The sequence below is a fragment of the Opisthocomus hoazin genome, chromosome 1 (genome assembly GCF_030867145.1).
Source record: "Opisthocomus hoazin isolate bOpiHoa1 chromosome 1, bOpiHoa1.hap1, whole genome shotgun sequence".
In the NCBI taxonomy this organism is placed as follows: domain Eukaryota; kingdom Metazoa; phylum Chordata; class Aves; order Opisthocomiformes; family Opisthocomidae; genus Opisthocomus; species Opisthocomus hoazin.
The window spans coordinates 5,329,191-5,350,850 of NC_134414.1; the positions used below are offsets into that span (position 1 = coordinate 5,329,191).

The following is a 21,660-nucleotide window of genomic DNA, read 5'->3' on the forward strand; positions in this document are numbered from 1 at the left end:
ACCCCAAAAGCAGCATCACACAAGAACAAGGAAAGACTCGGGCGTTTTGGAGCTGCCATCCTTACTCAGTTTTGGGACTGAGGATGATGAAGTCCTCTCCTAACTGAATTTAAACTCACCTGGCTGGTCTGACTCCCTGATAATTGCTGCAAACACGGATCTGACCTGGCATTGTGGCACCCGGAGAAAACCCTGGTGCCCAAAGCCCTCTTTCTCCAACTGCCCCTCTCAGACTCTTGCCGTTGCTTGGAACTAAACCCCATCTTTCCCAGCAGCTGCTGGCATATTTGCCTTTATTTTGGTCTCCCATCGAGACACCCTTGGGTGGGCTACCTGCTTCTCTTCGCCTTGGCACAATTTCTCCTTTTTTGGATCTGGCTGGGTTTTTGGATTTCTCTTCCGGGTTTTCTCCACAGAGAATCTGGCTGCATGCTTCATGCTGCAAGAGATACTCTTTGGAGGTCCCTGGGTGGACTGCAAGGGACCTGAGGATTTGCTTAGAACAAAGTTGAAAGGAGGTTTATCCTATGTAAGGGCAGATTAATCAACATAACATCCTTGGAAATGGAGTTTGGGTCCAGAGAAGTATAGAAATACAACAGTAATTCAGTTTGGGAGACTTTGAATGAAGAAGGCACAAGCTTGCTGACCAGCTTTCCTAGCCACATCATTCTCTGCTCTGCGAATGGCTGTGGGGGTGATGCCATGCTACACCCTTTCACCCTGTCTCCCACCACATATTCATCTATCCCTAAGGATGCGATGTCATGGCATGTCAGTGCTCTCCCTGACTACGTGTCCCTCGGCATGGCAAGCACTGTACTCGTCTCAACTTGACTTGATCTAATTCCTCACTTAACAACTTTTTAATCCTTTCAGCCCTGCAAACAATGCTGGCTGGGGGCCCATGTATCGCTTCATCTCCAGGGTATGCTGGAGCACCAGCCCTCCAACCCTTTGGACTCACGGAGAATTTTACTTTCCTCAAGCATTTGTGCACCAGCTTCACACAGGGAATCATCTGTCTTCCCTCTTCCCGTGGTTAGGGGCAGAACAATCTAGTTCATAGGGAACAACCGGGAAACCCCAGCCATATCTTGAGGAGTGAGCTAAAGCAGCCTTGTTAAACCAGTGATGAACTCCTGGGCTGATACAGTCACTCAGAATCGCTAATTCCAATTAGCTTAATGCCACTCCAAAATGATGTTTGAAAAACCAAACCAAAACAAATACCAAATGAAGGCCACTTTAATTCCAGCTAAGAGCATCTACTTGGGATGTTAATAGAGTTTACTAATCCAGTTTAAAATTAATTTGGATTAATTTGAGATGCTTGCTAGTGCATGGGCTCTTAGCAGAGCTCCTGAAAGTCTGCGTATGCTGTTTCCCTGGCATGGCTGACAGCGTGTGGAGCAGGCCTCACCATGTCTCTGCAGGAACCAGGGCAGGGTTTCACCCATGTCTGGGACCCGCGTTTGAGTAGACAGAGTAAAGGGGGGGTTCTGCTACAGAGTAATCACTGTAGCTATCAACATATTTCTACATGAAGAAGTATAATGTAGGCCTCTCCCTTCAAAACACAAATTTAAGTTAATTTGTTGGGAAGGTAAAGACCACCCCAGATCTGGGATCTGGAAGGACTCATAACACCCTTGATAAAGGGTCATTACTGCTGTCAGCAGCCAAGAAACAATCCAGCATCCCAACCACATCACAGAGAAGTTCAGGGAAGCCAGCAAACCCAAGGCTTAGGTTGGAGAGCACAACCCTGAGCCTGTAACAGTTCTTTGCCTTTGGACCATAGGTCGTACACATTAATTTGACATCCCTCAGACACCTCTGAGATGAGAAACTGCTTTTGTCTTACCAAGAAAACTTCAGGTCAAACACTTGTGTCACTTAGATGTTTATGCACAGAGTGGCTTGGATGGACCCTTAAGTCCTTTGACAATTATTAAAAGTTCAAGTGACCCAGAAAGACCAGAGCAGCAAATGCTGTCCGGTGGGTGTGGAGATGACAATCTGGCCAAGCGAGGAGAGAGGAGAGTCCCACCTCTCTGCACCTCAACCCCAGCCCCGTTAAGCACGTTGGAGCTGGAGAGGAGAGAGCTGGACGGTGCTGTGTCAGGTATTAACTTTCCTGGCAGTCTGGGAACGGAGATTGACCTCTGGCAGGAGGAGAGGGAAGAAGTAAATAAACACTGGAAACAATCCAGGTGGGAGGATCGAGTTTCTGCTTTAAAGAGTTTCCACAAGGAGAAGGATGGTTTAGAGTCCAGGGGCCTGACCTACTGCACAAGAGACTTTGCCCAAGTCTCTTCTCTGCTACAGATTTCCTTCTCAGTCTTGTACAAGCTTTTTGGTTTCTTGGTAAGTTCTGGCCAAATAACCCAAATGTGAACAGACACTGTGATAAAATGGGGACCTTCTATCCCCTTCTTTGCTCGTGCCCTGGAAGGAGCCCAGTCTGCAAAGCTGAAAGAGGAAAATAATTCAGCTAATTCACTCCCTCCTCTTTCAGCGGGACAAGAACCAAGGCAGCAGCTGGTTATCTTCTAGGGAGGTTTTATAAGGATATGTGGTGTCTTCACACAGGTGAACTCTCCTCTTGAAGCAGTTTGCGTGGCTCAGCAGATACTCTGACGCCAGCTCTTCATTAGCAAGGAGGATGGTGTGACCTTGGGGAGCAGCCAGGTATTGAGCCTGCTGTCACCCCTCGCTTCTTGCCACCCCGTGCACACACAGATGGAGATTTAGTGGTTTCCAACACACCCAAGCATCTCGCCTCCCTGCTTATAAATCACACAGAGATGAAAGGCTGTTTGGAAGCCGAAGATGAATGCAGGAAACATTGACGCAAGCTGAGATCGCTCAAAAATGAGCAAATGGTGTTGGGGGCCCTGGGCACTTAGCAGTTCAGCCATCTGCCCCTCTTCCCGCCTAGGCACCTCCGCACCCGGGCAGCGGCGGGACTCTTGTTTGTCTGTTCCCCCTCATTAGGAGCAGGCGCTTGAATGGGCACATGCGTACAGTCAACAGTGCCTTGGGACAGATGGGAAATTAGCCACAATGTAAGAAAGTAAAATACACCCTCGTGATTAACCTGCGGTTCTGGCTGCTTCTAGGTAAACACATGCACCATTAGCTGCTCCCCCAGTGCAGACGGGACCCGGGTACTCGGAGGGGCAATGCCCTGAAACGCACAGGGCTTTGGTTCTTCTTGTGCACAAAAGCTTTTGAGCTGTCTGGGATTTAATGTTGGCTCTGTGATGGGTAACCTTGGAAAGGTTCTTCCTTCTCACCTTGTAAATGTTTGTCTGTCTCCGGTGCTGTGAGCATCCTCAGCACCCACAGAAAGGGTGCAGAGGCATCAGAATTCAGCTTTGGCTGCTCCTGCCTGGGTTAAGGACGTGCTGGCTGATGTTGGCGTGGCAGGGTCTTCTCAGTGGCACAGCTGGAGGGTGGGTTTGTCACACCAGCCCTTCTCCTCTAGGCAGTCCATAGCAAGTGTAACCCACAGAGTCCAAACCCTGGTTGTCCCTTCTTTCCCTATAATCATTCCTTCTATTTTGGCATCCATTCTCCCACATAGCATCTGCCAGGCTCCAAACCCACTTCTAGACTGGCCGAATATTTTAGCTGGCCACTCAGCCAACGCTCGAGGGCTGTCCATGTGCTGCACTGCATCTGCTATCCATGCTGTCCATCTCTAAAGGAGGACATGGGCATTCCCCATTCCCTTCTCGTGGTAAACTTGCAGCAATCTTGGGCAGATATCCACTGCTCTTTGATGGACTCATGGATTACCTGGGCACCTAACACAGGCACAGGTGGCTGGGTTCTTGCAGGCTTTCCCCAGTGGAAAGAAAACCATCGGCTTGTTCTCTGTTAGATGTCTGAGAGCTGGATCTCACCTTACCATGTATGAAAGTATCCTTGAATCACCTGACACATACTTCAGGATAGGACAAACCTTGGGTCCACACCATGTTGTTGAGCAGGGACATGTCCCTGCACCAGGCAGCAACTTCACACGGATCATTACCAGCATGATTCTGCACTCCCTTTTGCTCTTATGGTTGTGGGGTGGAAATAATCACCCTTTTCTCACTGTTTAAAATTTTTCCCATTTTAGAAAATGTGTTGGAGGACATTTTAAACAAAGTAGGTTCCCAACAGCATCTAGACCAGCTCAAGGCAATATGAAGAACTGTGCCATTGGAAATTTCATTTTGGGCCAATGGATGGGAGGAGATGGAAGTACAGGCAAAGAAATACATCCCAGTGAACAATGACTGAGATCTTCCAGTTGACCTTTCCAGCAGAAGGCACGGTGGGTGCTAGACACCACCTTCCAAGAATGCCTTATCTGCTTTCCATAGCCGATGATTGATCCCCCCAAGGTGACAGTGACAGCACTAACTCATAGTCCTGTTTTTTGCTCCATCCCTGTGTTCAGCTGGTGAAGACGGCAGAGCTGGACCCTAGGCAGAACTACTTGATGGGATTTCATCCCCACGGGGTCATGGCAGCAGGAGCCTTTCTCAATTTCTGCACAGAGGCATCGGGCTTTTCCACGCTCTTCCCGGGCATCACCCCACATCTGATGACGCTCTCTTTGTGGTTTCGCGTCCCATTTTTTAGGGACTACCTGATGAGCGGAGGTAAGCAGGGCGGCACCATGGGTTAGGAGTGGGATGGGTGGGTGAGTCAGATGCTTTTTGGGGGGGCAAAGAGTGAAGACACCAGGGAGGCCTGGAAAGAGGAGTCAAGGGGTCTGTTTGTCTACATCTGTGGCATGGACACAGTTACTAGAGATGGCACCCAAAAAGTCTCTGAATTTATAAAATTGCATTCTGAGCTCTTACCTCCATTGCTAACTTCACAGATGGCCTCCAAGTTCACGGCATCACTGTGCCAGGAGCTGTGTAACAGCAAAATGCAGAGCAAATCGTGAGCAGAAATGCTGAGACCAGCAGGACAGTGGGGTCCTGTGCTTTTTTCTTTCCATGCCAACAACACTTAGGCTTGAAATTGTGGTTGTCACTTGAAGAAGAAAACCTTTTTGGTGGCGTCACCAACCCTGGAGGTGTTAAAAAAACATGTAGATGTGGCACTTCGGGATATGGTTTAGCAGGCATGGTGGTGTTGGGTTGATGGTTGGACTTGATGATCTTAGAGGTCTTTTCCAACTTGTGATTCTATGATTCTATTTTTCCAAAGCTGCTGCTGCTTGCAGGGAAGCAGCAGCCAGGGAAAGAGGATGCAAGCAGCAGCTCATGCTGTTGCAAATCCACATGGCAGGAGAGGAAGAAGAAATGAAAAGGAATAAATAAAAATTAAACGGAGAGAGGGGAAAGTGAGTCTGGAGAGATTTCTGGAGACCGACAGGAGATGACCTCCATCTGTCACCGGTGGGCTTGGGGAATGACCGCTTCTCCAGCTGAACAGGCTCATGTCATGGGCAGAATTCAATAGACTAAACATAGGCATCCAGCTCCGTCTGAGATACCGCAGGGCATTCGTCACCCTGTTTTCCACATAAACTCTGGCTCCTGCTGCGGAAAAAATATTTACACGGAGAGCGAGGAATGATAACAGTGAGATATGAGAGAGATATGGCCCAGGCGAAAGAAGATCTAATCATCGTAATGTGGGAGTTCGGTGCATAGCTCATTTTCAGATCAATTGAATCCATTTGGCAAAGACGTTTCAATGTGCAAATAATTTCAGACCCTGAAATAAGTTTTTTTTTTAAAAAAACCCCAACAAAATAATGTTGTTTTGTCATTTTTGAATTAAAGATTTCTAAATTTTGCAAGTAAATGACATCAAGGGGCCAAATTCTGCATTAAATTAAATTAATTAAAGTTAAATTAATTAAATTAGCAGCATCCACTGAAATTTCTGCTCTTTGACCTAGAGCAAATGTTGCACTGACGTTAGAATGATTCAGGATTGGACATGGTTTCATTTGACAACAAACCAAAATGGATTTTCCCTGCAGCTTAAGTGCAGCTAGTTCTCAGTTTACTTTTTTCTGGATTCTTTTCCCTTTTCACAGTTCTCGGCCAGACAGCAAAAGGATAAGTGTATATTCACACAGCAGAGCTCTGCATGAATCCAGCACCTTGCAGGGGAGCTGGGCTGAGATTGCCAAACTTTAGGTAAACTCGGAAAATAAAGTGTCAAGCACCACTCTGGAGCTGGATAATGGGGAAAAAAGGTACAGAGCAAACCACAGTTGTGTGAGTTTTACACATGCTCATTTTTCCTTCCTCTCTGCCCTCCAGGGCTTGTCTCTTCCGACAAGGAGAGCGCATCCTACGTGCTCCAGAAGCCGGAGGGTGGGAATGTGCTGACCATCATCGTTGGCGGGGCACAGGAGGCCCTGGATGCCCGGCCGGGATCCTGCACCTTGCTGCTGAAGAATAGGAAGGGATTTGTCCGCCTGGCCATCGAGCACGGGTGATGCAGGGGATGGGGCCAAGGGGTGCTTGGGGAGGGATGCTCCAGTCTGTGGCTGATTAATGGGGTGTTTCTGCTGATTTTGGAGAGGGGAGGAAGGTGTTTTGTGGTACACTTTGCTAATCTTCACAGTCCTGTATTGGATTTGACTCCACACAGCACCCCGCTGGTCCCCATCTTTTCTTTTGGGGAGAATGACCTCTTCGAGCAGGTGAGAAACCCCAAGGGCTCCTGGCTGCGGCAGCTCCAGCACCGGCTCCAGCAGATCATGGGAATCTCCCTTCCCCTCTTCCATGCACGAGGTATCTTCCAGTACAGCTTCGGGCTATTACCCTACCGCCGACCCATCTGCACCGTGGGTAAGTCCTTCCTCGGCACGCTCAGCCTGGCCAAAGTGGGGAACAGGGACAGTCCTTGGGCTGTGTGATCCTCTTGATGGGCTGGAGCATCACACCAGAGAGCACGAGCTGTGGTGGGCTAGCAAAGTTCTGGCAAAGGAGCATCCCCAGCTGCTCATGTGTCATGCTGGTCTGGGACTCTAACTCGGTCTTATGACAGAGCCCAGGTTGTCTGGTCTGTGCTGGGAAAGCCCCAGAGCAAACATGACCATCCTGTCACCCCTGTGGGATGCAGCCAACCCCAATCCCAGTGCAACCACTGCAGTAGCGCTGGGTTAAAGCCAATTTCACAAACACAAGTAGGACAACACCTACATGGTGTGCAGATTTGCTCAGTGTCCTGTGCAGACAGCCACAAAACCCATCCTATTTGTACATGAACAAGTCACGCTGTTTTGACCAGATACCATGCCCATGGGAGACCAAATTTCAAGAAAGTCTTCGGTTTTGAAGGAGTTTTGCCTGGTTTCAACAACTCCATGCATGGCCCACCAGCATGGCTGATGTTCTGTGAATTAGTCTAATTAAAGAGGCTGTTTAGAAAAGCTGGAGCTCATCCCACTGATTAGGTTTGACAGCCAGCAATTACTTCTAATTGTTTAACAACCTGTTTGGATTGTCTCAATGGTTTTATGAGCTGTGCAGTATCACAAGGGCTCTTCCTTAGTCCGATGAGGAGCAGTGTCACACGATAATGAAACCCTCTATCACTTGACAAATATGAGACCAGAGCAAGAGAGGTATCTCATGGACTTCCTTGTCCCCTGCAGGCACCTGGTCCTGCTGCTGGTGGCTCTGGGAGATGGGAAGGATCTTCTTCTAATACTGGGAATCAAATTAATTAGATTTGCTCTTGAAAAAAGCATGATTTTCTCAAGATAAGTGGGTACTTGGTTCCTGATAAAAATCAGAGGTTTCAAAGAAGCTTTAATCTGAGTAGTGGAAGCACCCCAATTGCTAGTGTATTTAGATCACAGAATCACAGAATGGTAGGGGTTGGAAGGGACCTCTGTGGGTCATCTAGTCCAACCCTCCTGCCGAAGCAGGGTCACCTACACTAGGCTGCAGAGGACCTTGTCCAGGCGGGTCTTGAGTATCTCCAGAGAAGGAGACTCCACAACCTCCCTGGGCAGCCTGTTCCAGTGCTCCGTCACCCTCAGAGGGAAGAAGTTCTTCCTCATGTTCAGACGGAACTTCCTGTGCTTCAGTTTGTGCCCAAAGATAGTCGTGGACTCCCCTGTGCCTCAGTTTCCCTATTTGCAATGTAGATTCCCAGGGCCATATGGGAACATCTTGGAAAGCCCAACTGAAATATTACAATTATGTTGTCTTTATCCACAGTAGATTTGAGATGTCAGGAGCAGCTATAGGGGCTGCATTGGGAGGCAGCACTTTTTACTTCAAAGAGCTACACAGAGGATCTTTGGCACTGACGAACTTTGTAGATGGGGAAACAAAGGCAAGGAGAGATGTGATCTAGGAGGATGGGATCTGCACCTCCATCTCGCTATCTCCTTGGCTGTGCTACCTCCCAAACCCCAGGACATGATGGGTCATATTTATCCATCCACTGCATGCTTGGAGAGGTGGACCCCCCAGCTCTATGTTAAGATGTGCTAAGTGTCCAGAGGGACCTGACACCGGCTCCTCCTGATGTCTTTGCTTGTTTTCCAGTTGGGAAGCCAATTCCAGTGCAGAGGAAGCACAGACCTTCTGAGGAAGAGGTTGATGAAGTCCATCAGAAATACCTAAACGAATTGTTCAAGCTCTTTGAAGAGCACAAAGCTAAGCACAACATACCGGAAGACAGACACCTGGAATTCATATAGAGCTCCTCAAACAAGGCGAAACCACGGAGATCAAGCTCCAAGTTTTCCCCTATCTCTAGAACTATTTCACAACCTCAACTCTGTCACAGTTAACATACGGTCCGTAAAGTGTAGGGAGAAGGCCCTGTTTTTCCCAGCATTTGCATGAGTGTAGGGCCAGATTTTTCATTTTTTCTCCCTGTAGGACACATTAAAAGTATAAAGAAGAATTACAACAAAAAAAGTCCCACCTGTGGTCAGCACTATTGAAACTCCCCAGCAGAAAACTCACACTTCCAGTCTGTCTTGGAGGCCAGTTGTTCAAGATATTTCCAGGCAGAGATGAATTACTGAAACTTTCCTTTGCATTATTTTCATTTGGAAATGGGAGGATGAGCCAGAATTTCTGCTGAATGCATATGGGTTTTTTTAAATATAGTTTGTCGAGATCAACAAACAATCATTGCTGACTTGATGCTCTTTGTGTCTTTAATTGGTCTGGGCTTTTTTCTCCCCACCTGAAACACAGTTTCTCAGAAAGCTCATATTCCCAGCACGGTGCTGGGCACCCTTGGTAGCAACGCGATGCCGTACCCTTATAAAGGGCAAGGACTCATCCAGAAGGTTTGCCCTACCTGTGCTCTGGGAGCCCTGCTTATAATTTTGTTAATGTAACCCCAGACACACCTGCACAGATACACCTTGGACTAACCACCAGCTACAGCAGCACTGTCACTACTCTTTTCGTTTTACAAATGAGGCCATTTCTTAATGAGAGAGTGTGGCCAGGAGATGGGAGAAGTGATTTGGGACAGGAAATACGGGTCATAAAGCCATGCTTGGCAAGTGATCAAGGCTTTAAATAGCTGCTTCTTCTCGATGTCCAGAATTTTATTAAACTTTGCACTTTATGGGATTTCTCAGTGTGGAAGTTTTAGGTGGCAGGAAGCCATCTGCTCAGATCAGCTATATATTGCTCCTGTAGAGACCTTACACCATCACCTTCTCTCTCTCTCTTCATTTCTCTTTCTCTTTGCCAAGTCCCATTCCCCACCTGCAAGGAACCACCAAAAATCCTGCAGAGCCCATGCACTTCGTTGCACCCGTGGTTTTTGTTACTACAGCTGCAAGAACTGCATTTAAGAAGGAAAACACAAAGAATTGTCCCTATGCTGACAATACCAGGGCCATCATTGTGTTTTGTTTTCTTTTCCCTTTCCCTCTGCCCTGATCAAATTACTCCACTGGATTCTTCATCTGACCAACCTGCTGCAAATCCCTCCTGTTTCCAGAAAACAAGCAGCAACAGCAAAGAATTTGATGGAGCTCTTGTCGACATTTCCAAACACTCCTGTAATCCCACTCTTAATCCAGTCAAATAAAGCAGGTCACCTGCTATGATTTCTTACTTGCGTTCTATTAATAGACTTTTTCTTTTGTCCTTAATTAAGGACAGAGGTGCCTAAGCAGGAGGAATATTTATGCACCAGGAAAATGAAAATAATTCTCACCCACCCTTTTCTTTTTGTGTTCACCACCATCCAAGCTTTACCGTAACTCAAAAAAGCCAACTGGCGTTTTCCTTACCCTTTCTTCTGCCTTCCCTGCTATTGTCCATGCCATCTGCAGATTGCAGCAACATCGCCATGACCTTCTGCAAACACCCTGATGGGGAACAGTGGTAGAGGGGAGTGATGGGGATGTCCCCAGGGACACAACACGGGATGTTGTGGGGATGGGAGTGGTCTCCAGGTGTGAGGACAAGGACCTGAAATCTTGATGCAGTGGGTAAAGGAGCAAAGGTGCTGCTGTTGGGGTGGAAATCAGCAGTGCTCAAGGCAGAGGATTTGGGGAGATGTGAGATGGGTGGCTGATTGTGGTGATATTGTGGGGATGTAGGAAATGGGGAGCCAGCAGGATGCAAGGTTCAGTCTACGGCATGGACAAGGATGGGAAGCGGCACAGGCCAGAGGATTTGTGTCTGTAGAAGTGGTGTGACTCTGCCCCAAACTGGTGGAGGAGTGGCATTAGAAGATGTGATCCCCAGTTGTCCATGGAGGTCTCAGTCTTTCCCTTTGGGGACCAATGCAGCAATGCCTCTGGCGCCAGAGACCCACCTGCTTGGGAGGTGGGATGGTCCATCACCTTCCTGACTGGTGATGCCATCCTGAAGGAGAGAAAAAGCAGAAAACAGGTGGTCAGGAAAAAAATCCTCCAGAGGAATGAGGAGGAGGATGCTGGAGCTCTCTGAAGGCTGATGGGGCAGTCAGGGCTGTGCAAGACCCGACGGCAAAGGAAGACCACAGTGCGGGAGAAGATGGGTCAGAGGAGTGTGTTGGCTATGTATAATTGGCTTCTTTTGAGGTCAGTTTTATGTCAGAGACTGGAATGTGTCCTCGATCCCTCAGGGACCTACATAACCCAGGAGAGGTCAGTGCCTGGGCTTGTGTCAAATATAACATTCAGAATAATAACTCACAGGCGTCCTGGCAGCCAGGGCTATTCAGGAGGCTCAGTGTGATGAGAGGCGTCATCTTCTCAAGAAGCCAGAGCTGTCTCGGAGCAAAAAGCCATAAGACGAGAAGCTTTTGTGCAATTTCAGCCTCGTGTAGAGCTGTCTGGAGGATTAAAACTCCGCCAGTGCAATACAAGGCAGGTCAAAACCTTAAGAAAAGAGGAGCACCCGAATCAAACCGATCTATGTTTTGGTTTGGACTCTGCAGCTCAGGACTAACTCAGCTGCAGGCACAAATGCTAGGACTAGGGGACATCCAGGCTGTCACCCTGAAATAAGGTCCACTTAACTTTAAAAGGACACAACATGTTTCCTTCCAGCATGTCCACCCCCTATTTCTGCGACTGGCTTTGATTTAAGAAACAAGCCCGAGGAGCAGGGATAAATTCATCGCTTCTTTCGCAGAAATTTCAAATTTCAGCCTTGTTGTGACTTCTATGGAAATTCCAAATTGGAAAATACAGTAAAAAATAAAAGCGTAGCGATTCGGTATTCCCCTTCCTCCTGTCTCCTCCTCCGACCGCTTCCCTCATGCTCTCTCCAGTATTTCTGTGGCGGAAGGCTGTAATCTGGATTTGCCTTACTTAGCGGGTTCAGATCATGAGGCTCAGAAGAAAACCTCCAACGACTGATGAATACAAAATATGGGCTAATTCCCCAAGAGGAAGAAAGCCAAGCAAAATGCTTTTTTGCCCTTCTGTATCTCTCCCGCAAATTGTTTTACTGCCCTGGGAATGGGGTTAAAAGGTTGCTGGCTGTTGCGGCAAACAGCTAGAAAAATGTGTGGTTTTCTACTCAGGGGAAGATTTCCTGCTTTTAATTCAATAAAGACCCAAAATGTGGTATGTTAAACATCCCTCTCTCATGCCACAATGACTTCTCCTTTTCAAGAATGAAAATGAAATTGCAAATCCACCCGAAACCCATCACTTTGCTTTTTAAACCATTTAAAGCATTGAAAAATCAACAAAAAACACAGGTCTCCCCAGGAATGTGGACACTTTTTTGGGGGTAATCTTTTAGTTCTGTCTGATTTGAACTCAATGAGCTTCTTTTCTGCATCTGCCATCAGCTGAGCAGACCTCTTGACACGGCCTTTCTGGGAGGAACCATCTGATACAGAAGTTTGCCAGACCACCTTGTTCAGGTTATAAAAAACCACCAGCGTAGAAAAAACCTGGATTTAAAGAAAACTGGGTGTGACTGATCCATTTTTCAGCTTGTGCCTGCTCGTACTTCCACCCATGTCCCATTCCCAGCCCACTCTGAGCTGCTAAGCCATGAGCTCTGTGCTAGGAATCTTCTAAGCCACCACATCTCTGGGACAGGGGGGTCTCATGCTTCAGACAGCAGAAAACCTTCAGAACACAGCATGCATTCATCAGCAAGGGAGAATTCCATAAAATCAGGCAGTCCTGAGCCAGCATTTTGAATGTTGGGGTACAAAATAATGCCTGGGAGCTAAACGAACTCATAGAAGTGTAGAATCACAGAACGGTTTGTGTTGGAAGGGACCTTTAAAGGTCATCTAGTCCAGCTCCCCCCTGCAATGATGGGGCATTACCACCTCTCTGGGCAACCTGTGCCAGTGTTTCACCACCCCCATCGTAAAAATTTTCTTCCTTACATTTAGTCTAAATCATAGAATCATAGAATCACAGATTTATTTAGATTGGAGGAGACCTTCGACATCATCGAGTCCAACCATTAACCTAACACTGTCAATTCCACCACTAAATCATATCCCTAAACTCTGCATCTGCATGTCTTTTAAATACCCCGAGGGATGGTGTCTCAACCTCTTCCCTGGGCAGCCTGGTCCAATCCTTTACAACTCTTTCAGCAAAGAGATTTTTCCCAATATCCAATCTAAACTTCCCCTGATGCAAGTTGAGGCCATTTCCTCTCGTCCTATCGCTGGTTCCTTGCGAGAAGAGACCAACCCCCACCTCACTACACCCTCCTTTCACGGAGTTGTAGAGAGCGAGAAGGTCTCCCCTCAGCCTCCTCTTCTCCAGACTGAACAGGCCCAGTTCCCTCAGCTGCCCCTCATCAGATTTGTTCTCCAGACCCCTCACCAGCCTCATTGCTCTTCTCTGGACACGCTCCAGCCCCTCAATGTCCTTCTTGGAGTGAGGGGCCCAGAACTAACACAGTGTTTGAGGTGTGGCCTCACCAGTCCTATTGCTTATTACAGCATATAAGGTTAAAAAAAGGCAGTCCAAATAGGTTTTTAACACACAGCTCAAGATGGACTGAAAATTACTTACAGAAAGCACAATGAAAATGATTGGAAAACACTTGGCTTTATGAAACACTTGCAGAAAATGCATGTGTGTAAATCATGTGTGCACAGAAAATCTTGCATACATAGAAAAAGAATGCATGCACAGAAAAAAACCCCACATACACAGAAAAGAAATGCAGGCCTAATTCCTGGGGAAGACAGCGTTTCGGGTTTCTGATCAGTTCTGATCACCTAAAATTGAAGGGAAACAAATGCAAGCAAGCAGTGCTTTTACCTTCATCACCATCAGCAAGCGCAGAACTCAGCTGCTTATCGCAAATGAGTGATTCATGGCCAAGGGTACATGCAGATGCTGGAGGAATTCACCTCCACATCACGGAATACTTTGACCTGGGAGAACAACACTGCATTGCCAAGGGCATGTAAACACTGCTATTGGAATCTTCCACCCAGGGGATACCGTAAGGTCAGGATTTTCAGAAGTGTTTACAAAGTGCTTAGCTTCTACCTTCTGAAAAGGAGATCCTTTAAGCTGCCTCATGGCAGGATCTCCTAGCAAGGCTAGGCACTCATTTCACTCGTAGGCAACCCAAAATTTTTACTTGAGAGACTTGGTGTCACTATGTGCTCACTCTCTGGAGTCACTGTGTGTCCCTCAGATGAGGGAACGAGCTGGGTTACAGGTTTTTCCATGCTGTATTTTATATCAGTCCCATGACATTACCTACAAATCCCACGGTGTGCCTTGCTTCCAAGAACTGCCAAGCACTTTTCAAGTAAATACAATCTGTAATCCCCAGAGAGGTGGAGCGGGAGCTCCTTAACCCCTCAGTTGATGCTGGGCTGCTGTCAGTCTGAGACTGTGATCGTCACAGGGCCACAGATCAAGAATAAGGATGACCCTGTGGCCCAAATCCCTGGTGCATCTACACCCAGCTGATCTTTTCCAGGTCGCAGGAGGTCTGTAGCAAAGCTGAGACTGGAATCCCCCATACCATGTCATGGGGTCTTAACCATGGCACTGTCTGTACTCTTATAGTTAAGCCCTAAAAACAAGATTGGGGGCAGATATCTGACCCATTTCAATCACCAAATGCATCCTTTTCAATGTACCCTGCTCGATGCTGCTCCTGTCCAACTGCTGTTTTAAGGTCTTATCCTGGCAGCAGCTGGACAGCCTGGCTCCCACCATTGCCAAAAGATTTGCAGGATTGAGGAGCACTGGAACTGCAAAGCCCTGACAAACAAACCAGAGGAGTGGGATGAACGCTTTCTAGGTTGTCTGGGTCTTTGGATCTTGTCCCATTACACGGAGGAGCCCTGAAAAAGACAGAGAGGTTTTCTCTTCCAAGCACTCAAGCAAGTGATGGTGTGTCCCAGCACCAGTCACACTGGCACCACCATCTCTTTCCAGCTATTAATTACCCATGGTCAATGCCAGGGACATCCTGGGTGCTTGTCTAGAGAAGTTATGAGTAACCCCTAGAGATAGTAGGATCTAATCAGTGGAGCCATTCCAGCATCGGCACTTGCCCTTAGGATTGAAGTGCACAACACACATTTTTGCTCTATGTTCAAATCTTCACTGTCAGCAAGAAGGGGGTCTCTGTGCGAACACGGTCAAACATGGATTATTGCATACGTGAACCCAGAAAGTGTCTTGGGTCTTCCTAAGTCATTACGAGTCATCCTGTAGCTTTACAAGTAACACATTGTGGTTAAAGATGGGATAGAAATTTAAACTATATCTTGAAATTGGGTTTTGTATGATTATTCTGAGTAGAGAAAAGAATCCTTACCAAATAAACCTAGCAAAACCGATAAAACGAGGCATTTATGTAAGACCTACAAAAAGGCAAGTTCCTGGGTATAAAGCTGGTTAAAAAAGGATCAGCAATTCCAGTTTTCCCACAGGAGCAGCGGTGTGCTCTAAGGATGTCTTTGCTCCTCACATCTATTCTGTCTAAGCTGCAGCTGAAAGGAAGTTGTGGTGAGGTGGGCATTGGTCTCTTCTCCCAACTCACTAGTGATAAGATGAGAGGAAATGGCCTCAAGATGCGTTAGGGGAGGCTCAGTTTTCTTTGCTGAAAGAGTCGTCAGGCATTGGACCAGGCTGCCCAGGGAAGTGGTGGAGTCCCCATCCCTGGAGGGGTTCAAAAGCCGTGTAGATGTGGCACTTGGGGACATGGTTGAGCAGGCATGGTGGTGTTGGGTTGACAGTTGGACTTGATGATCTTAGAGGTCTTTTACAACCTTAACGATTCTGTGACCGATCCAAGGACATGCCCACAGTGGCAGGGTTGGAGACAGGGAATCTGTATGGTGCTTTATTCCAACCAGGTGGTAACAAGCGGGGTCTGATGTTCTCCCTGGGTGACTTTGGTGCTTCAGAGCTTGGTGTCCTCTCCTGGCTGTTTTTTCTGCCTCATTTTATCACTGATGTTTGTTTGCTTCTGGTTTAGATTCCCATTTCCAGTCTCATCCTAAGTTCTGCTTCAAGTCTTGGCTATAGGGCACTAACCATTGAGCCAGATGATCATCTAGTCCCAAACCATTAAGAAATCACCTCTCTGGAGGACAATGAGCCACCTCCATAAAAGCACAATAGAGTGGTGTCTGCACACAGTGCTTGTTCAGCCCTGGAAAGTTCTGCTTACTCACCACATGGCATCTATAGACAATCCAGACGATGCTCCTGGCATTGGCCTTGGGGCAATCAGCCACTGCACGACAAATCCTCCAAGGACTGAGAACACCCCACACATTGTATACTATTGGCTGTGCTGCCATTTGGTGAGACCTGGACAGGCTGGAGAATTGGTCAGTGAGGAAGCTGATGAAGTACAACAAGGGCAAGTGCAGGGTCCTGCACCTGGGGAGGAACAACCCCATGCACCAGTACAGGCTGGGACGGACCTGCTGGAGAGCAGCTCTGTGGAGAGGGACTGGGAGTGCTGGGGAATGACAGTTTGATCATGAGCCAGCAGTGTGCCCTGGTTGCCAAGAAGGCCATTGGCATCCTGGGGTGCATCAAGAAGAGTGTAGCCAGTAGGTCGAGGGAGGTTCTCCTCCCCCTCTACACTGCCCTAGTGAGGCCCCATCTGGAGTACTGTGTCCAGTGCTGGGCTCCCCAGTTCAAGAAAGATGAGGAGCTACTAGAGAGAGTCCAGCGGAGGGCTACAAGGATGGTGAGGGGACTGGAACATCTCCCCTACAAGGGGAGGCTGAGGGAGCTGGGCTTGTTCAGCCTGAAGAAGAGAAGGCTGCGAGGGGACCTAATAAATGCTTATAAATATCTGCAGGGTGGGCGTCAGGAGGACAGGGCCAGACTCTTTTCAGTGGTGCCCAGCGACAGGACAAGGGGCAATGGGCACAAACTGAAGCACAGGAAGTTCCATCTGAACATGAGGAAGAACTTCTTCACTTTGAGGGTGACGGAGCCCTGGAACAGGCTGCCCAGGGAGGTTGTGGGGTCTTCTTCTTGGAGATATTCAAGACCCTCCTGGACGCGGTCCTGTGCAGCCTGCTCTGGGTGACCCTGCTTCAGCAGGGGATTGGACTGGGTGATCCCCAGAGGGCCCTTCCAACCCCTGCCATGCTGGTATTCTGTGGTTGACCAACTGTGAGTTGCAGTCACTCCAAGGTAGTCAGGGCAGAGGTTAATTTATGGTAATCTGCTGAATAATGAGGCTGTTGTAGTAGGCTGTCCCCTACTGAGTGGGAAACACTCACAGCTGGAGCAGCCTATGCTTGAGCTGTCCTTCACTTTTCCAGCCCTGGAGGAGACCTTGGGAGAATGGGATGGAAATGAGAGCAAGCTCAGGGCTGCTCTAAGTGAGGCTGGGGATGGATTTGGCTCAGAAACATGTACGAAGGAAAGAAGCAGAAAAGTACCTTGTGCACCCTCATGATCCTTTCCTGATCGCTTCCCAAATCTGCCATCTGCACCGTATGTTGCAGGTCTTTTCAGTGATCTGCACGTGAGAAATTTCTGGGCCGAAAATGGACCAGTGTTTTGGGGATACCCAAGAACAGACCAACAGCTTTGGAGCATAAATGGGAAGAGGAGAAATACTCCTCTCACAGGCCAACGTCCAACAGCTCTTTTCTGTTGGAAGCACTTTCAGACTCATGGCAGTCCTGATTACCCTATGTTTTCCAACTCCAGAAATTGAGATGATCATCAGAATAAAGATAAATGCACATACATATATATGTATATACACACGAACACCGATTACAGAGGTTTTTCTGGATCCAACTGAGCAAATTAACATGGTGTAGTCTGCAGAAGTGTGGCTTGAGAAGAGACATATAATAGAAGACAGATACAGGGAAGGGAATAATCTTGTCTGCAGGCACATACTGAATGGGAGACTAATTACAGCCAGGAAGATTTGGGTTAGGAATAGATTGGCTGAAAAGATTGTGGCATCTTCATCATAGAGAGTCTTTAAAAGCACATTAACATCGTGTCTGCTTGGTGACATATGACATGGATGGACTTGATCCTCCCTTGAGACAAAGGTCATGGCCTTGCCGACCTCTTAATATCCTTTCCCAGCCCTATTTCTCTATGATTGCAGTGCTGGGAATGGTAATATCATCTGTGTTCTCACCTCCACCGCTCTAAGAGGATTTCCCCCAGGATGCGCCTTAGCTAATAGGCTTTGGCAGATCTTTTGTGGGGCCAGCTTTAGCATGACCGGCTAGGGAGTGATCAATACCTCTTCCTTCTTACTGGTACCAGCGTCCAATGTTTTCGCCTGTTACTGGGTTTCCTTGCTTCTACTGCTCTGCACTGGTCAATATAAAAGAAAGTGAGGTGGTAGGAGGCCTCCTTACCAAAATAAAGCTTTCAATGAAGATTAAAAATTCATTTCTGGACCGAGGTCCAGAATCCAGGCTGTCAATGTGGGAGGTGAAGGCAGCTGGCTTTGAGGACTTACTGCTGTCTTCATTTCTCCAGCTTTTGCAGTAGGATTTGGCTCTGTCTTAGGGCTGTCAAACTTATGTCCTGGACTCCAGCTTTCTGAAGACTATGGAGAAAGTGTCTGGGTCCAGATCTCTGTTCTGCCCGTGCTGATGAGGTATCGGTAGGCCACATTGACTCAAATGGTACTTCTCCAGCACATGCAGAGCATTTCCAGCTTCAACTCTCCCCTCACAAATCTCCTCCCATCCACAAGTTAAGATGATAAAATAGTTTTTTTTTGGTTCAGAGCAAAGGTCCAGCTACTTCAGTGACATTTCTCCATTGGTGACCAACAGCAGATGCCTGGGAAGAATGGGACAAGCACAATGTAAAGGTCCTCCACAACGCTTTCCCAGCTCCCAGCAGTTTGCAGTCCAGGTCTTCCTGATGAGGTGATAACTTTGTATTTAACAATAAATCCCATGAATGTTTTGCCCAGTTCCCTTAGAAGAGTTTTTTCAAACCTTTCATCTTCACAGCTGATACTATTTCCAAAGTTAGAAACTTTCACGCATCTGGACTTTAATTTGTTTCACCACATGGGAAAGAGATCTTGGAGTCCTTGCAGGTATTTGTCTGAAGTGGGTGGCTCTTTGCTTAGCACTGGCTAAAGAAAAGGAAATAGAATGATATGAATTATTAGGAAAGGAATAAAGAATGAAAAAGAAAGCATCTCTGTACCACTGAATAAAGTGATGACGGGCGTTAATATTCACACAGTGAGTGAAGTTTTGCTCTGAGGAGGACAAAAAAGGATAGTCAGAGACAGAAACCTCTTCCATAAAAGAAGGCACATGGCAGGAGTCCTCAATCTTGGAAAGAGGTGATGGAGGGTATGCCAGTAGCAGTCAGGGAAACTCTGGGAATGGAGAGCAGAGATGAACCAGTTGTTTCTTGGAGCTCAGGAAATGGGGAACACCCATGGAAATCTTTGGGCAGAGAGTTTTGGAGCAAATCAAAAGAAATTTTGCTTCTTTATGAAATCCTACTCATATAATGAGAAGTGGAAGAGAAGTAGCCAAGTAAAATTTTAAATCCCCATAGCAGAGCAAAGGGGAAAGAAAATATCTGGGGAATATCAGGAAATCCATAGGCTTTATGATCTTCCATATCTTACAGGCCTTCATCTTTTACTCAGTTGCCTCTGTAGTTAAACTTATGATGTGTATTTGTCCCTGAAGACTTTCCAGAAAGGTCTGGGAATCCCAGGAGAGAGCTACTCCCTATGAACTGGACCAAGTGGTTCATCCTATGGCTGGATACTGGTCTAGAAATCTTCTGGGACCCAGTGGGAAGCAATTGGCAAAGCCCTGGGTCAGGCTGCAGAACATAGCCTTTGGGGGTTACCATGAGGTAGAGCATTTTCTGACTATAAGGGAGGAGGGAGCCATGGCCAGGGCAGAGAGGGAAGGATCTGGTGGTGGAAAAGGAAATGTTTTCAGCAGAAAAGTCCTTTCTGCTGACCCCTGAAGGGACTAGATCTGGACTGAGATCTACATGTGGATGCACTCTTCCTTGTTTTATGGCTGTGCCACCTCTCCTGCTGCTGCTTCAGCCCTAAAGTTCGTCAAGGGAGAACTAGTAGCACATCCCGGCATCACCAGTGTCGTGTGAGCTGGGGCAGCAGTGACCTCTGTGCTGCACACATGCTCTCAGCTAGATGTGAAATCCATCCTGTCTCAGTCCTTGGCTGAAGGATGTGGACATCCCGGACACAGGACGGCCACCAAAAGAGGAGATGGAGCTGCAGGGACTACCGAGCCACAGGGCTAACATGGAGAGGGCTCTTACTTTATCTGTGCTATTTACACCTTCTGAGGAAGGGAAGAAGTTTTATACTAACTACATGTCAAATCTGATCAGCACCTCTTTACTCCTTATTTTTAAGTAAGAATTTTGCAATTCTGCTTGCTTGCTTTAAAATAGTCAATAATTTCAATTTGCTTGCTTTAAAAGAACTGTAATTTCAACTTGTTCAGCCTATTCCTTCCTAGGTTGATAGGCTTCCTTCACCCTCTCTCTATATATCCATATGTATTCACAGAAGTCCTTCTTGGCACTCCAGCACCACGGGATGAGATTTAGCCATTTAGAGGCTCTATAGACAGTAATAGAGAACCTAAGGTGACAAGATCAGCTTCAGTCCTTCGGCTTGTAGCTGCCACCAGCGAGTACCACCCTTATACCACATTTTGTGGCTTCATCCTGCGGCTGTGGGGTGCACAGAGACTGTCTCGCCGCAGTCGACGTGACTCCCTGGGCGAGCAAAGGGTTGCAGGGTTGGATCTGTCTGGTGCCCACTGCCAACACGCATCTGTGGAACGGTTCCGCTGGGACCTGCAAGAGTTGTGAAACAAGGCTGGGACCTTTTCGCTGCAGACTTTGTTAATTCTGAGTTGTTTTACATTTGGCTGGGATACAGCAATCTAAATTTAACACCACAGGGGACTGAGGCACATCTAGCCCATTGATCCACCACACACGATCTCTACACAGAGCCCTGCAATTGCAGGACTGTCAAAAATATTGCAGAAATGATGTGTTTTTCATAGCACATGAACTGCAAGCTATTCTAACACCGTGGGAAGGCTCATGTTATTGCTCAGATTGGCTGAGCCAGGAGCGGTCAAAGGACAGTGCTCAGGGATGTCCGCAAACCCTGTCTGCTGTACAGCTTGCAGAGGGCTGTGGGGACAGTTCGTTAGCTGACTCCCCGAGGGAAGGAGATGAATTTCTATTCCAGGATCCTTCTTCATTCATCAGGGGGAGGCATTTTCAATCGTGTACAGATTTTGGAGAAGTGCTTTGAAATTTGAGAGCCAATATAAAATATCCAAGCATGCAGGAAAGCCAAAGTCCCAGAGACAAACACACTTCAGTAGCAGAGCCCTGCCAAGCAGGGTCTTCTGCTGTCTTAGCAGCAAGTGCCTAAGAAGAAACTCCAGTAGCAGGAAGAGCAGGAGGAGAAATGTCAGGTAGGTCCCAGGCCAGGTTTATGCTTTTCTCTTTGCAGCTGCATTTCCAGTTTCATAATTGAGAACTTAACTCTTTTCCTTGCTAAAATAACCCTCAATTTTCATCAGTGTTTGCTGTTAACTCACATAAGACTGGTGGCTGGTGAGCACACTTGCTCTAAAACAGCGAACTGAAACACTGCAAACAAACCCTAAAACTTCCCTTTGGCTATTTCTGTGGCGTAGAGAAGCAAAAACTTCAGCTTTCGATAGTCAGAGGCACTTCAGGGCAAT

The 21,660-nt window shown here is 47.4% G+C and overlaps 1 protein-coding gene across 1 annotated transcript in view; it reads left to right on the forward strand.

Annotated features, from left to right (window-relative positions):
* MOGAT2 (monoacylglycerol O-acyltransferase 2) overlaps nt 1–10,041 on the forward strand; it is a 28,053-nt gene extending 18,012 nt beyond the window's left edge. The window contains exons 3-6 of the mRNA XM_009931049.2: nt 4,460–4,664; nt 6,294–6,468; nt 6,628–6,827; nt 8,541–10,041. Coding sequence (XP_009929351.2) covers nt 4,460–4,664; nt 6,294–6,468; nt 6,628–6,827; nt 8,541–8,695 — 735 coding nt within the window. The 3' untranslated portion in view covers nt 8,696–10,041. The remainder of the gene's footprint in view (nt 1–4,459; nt 4,665–6,293; nt 6,469–6,627; nt 6,828–8,540) is intronic.
* Nucleotides 10,042–21,660: the final 11,619 nt, after the last annotated feature.